Here is a 640-nt window from a genome sequence, read left to right as displayed (position 1 = left end):
AGTAATTCCATGTGAATAACAATGGACAGCTGTACATTCATAGGTTTTCTCTTTTATGTGAGTTCTCTGATGCATCTTTAGGTGTGACTTCTGGAGAAAGGTTTTTCCATTCTGTAATGTTTGATTTTTGGTAAAAAGATTTCCTACATTCATTACATTCATACAGGTTTCTGAACAGTGTGAATTGTCTGATGTACATTGAGTTTTGATTTACTATAGATAGTTTTCCTACATTCTGTACATTCATCTGGACTCTCACCTGTGTGGATTCTATGATGTGTGTTGAGGTTTGAATTATGTTTGATGGTTTTTCCACACTAATTACATTCATAGGGCCTTTTCCCTGTGAGAATTTGTATGTCTATAGATGTGTGATTTGGGGCAGAAAGGTTTTCTACAATATTTACATTCACATAGTTCTCACCTGTGTAAGTAATATACACTGAAGTCTGACTTTAGAAAGTTTTCATACATTCTTTACATTCATATGGTCTCTCACCTGTGTGAATTCTCTGATGCATGCTGAATTTTAACTTCTCATGAAAGGATTTTCAACATTTACTACATTCATATGGTTTATCACCTATGTGAGTTCTCTGATGCCTGCTGAGGTGTGAATTCCTCTGAAAGGCTTTTCCAC

General features: G+C 35.0%; 1 protein-coding gene across 1 annotated transcript in view; it reads right to left on the bottom strand.

Moving 5' to 3' along the window:
• LOC103600977 (zinc finger protein 420-like) overlaps window positions 1-640 on the bottom strand; it is a 46,543-nt gene that overhangs the window by 694 nt on the left and 45,209 nt on the right. The window contains 2 exon segments of the mRNA XM_008585343.1: window positions 233-343; window positions 500-640. Of these exon segments, the coding sequence (XP_008583565.1) occupies window positions 233-343; window positions 500-640 (252 nt within the window).

Source organism: Galeopterus variegatus, unplaced genomic scaffold, assembly GCF_000696425.1.
Source record: "Galeopterus variegatus unplaced genomic scaffold, G_variegatus-3.0.2 Scaffold3530, whole genome shotgun sequence".
Taxonomy (NCBI): Eukaryota; Metazoa; Chordata; class Mammalia; order Dermoptera; family Cynocephalidae; genus Galeopterus; species Galeopterus variegatus.
This window is presented reverse-complemented; position numbering and strand designations above follow the sequence as displayed.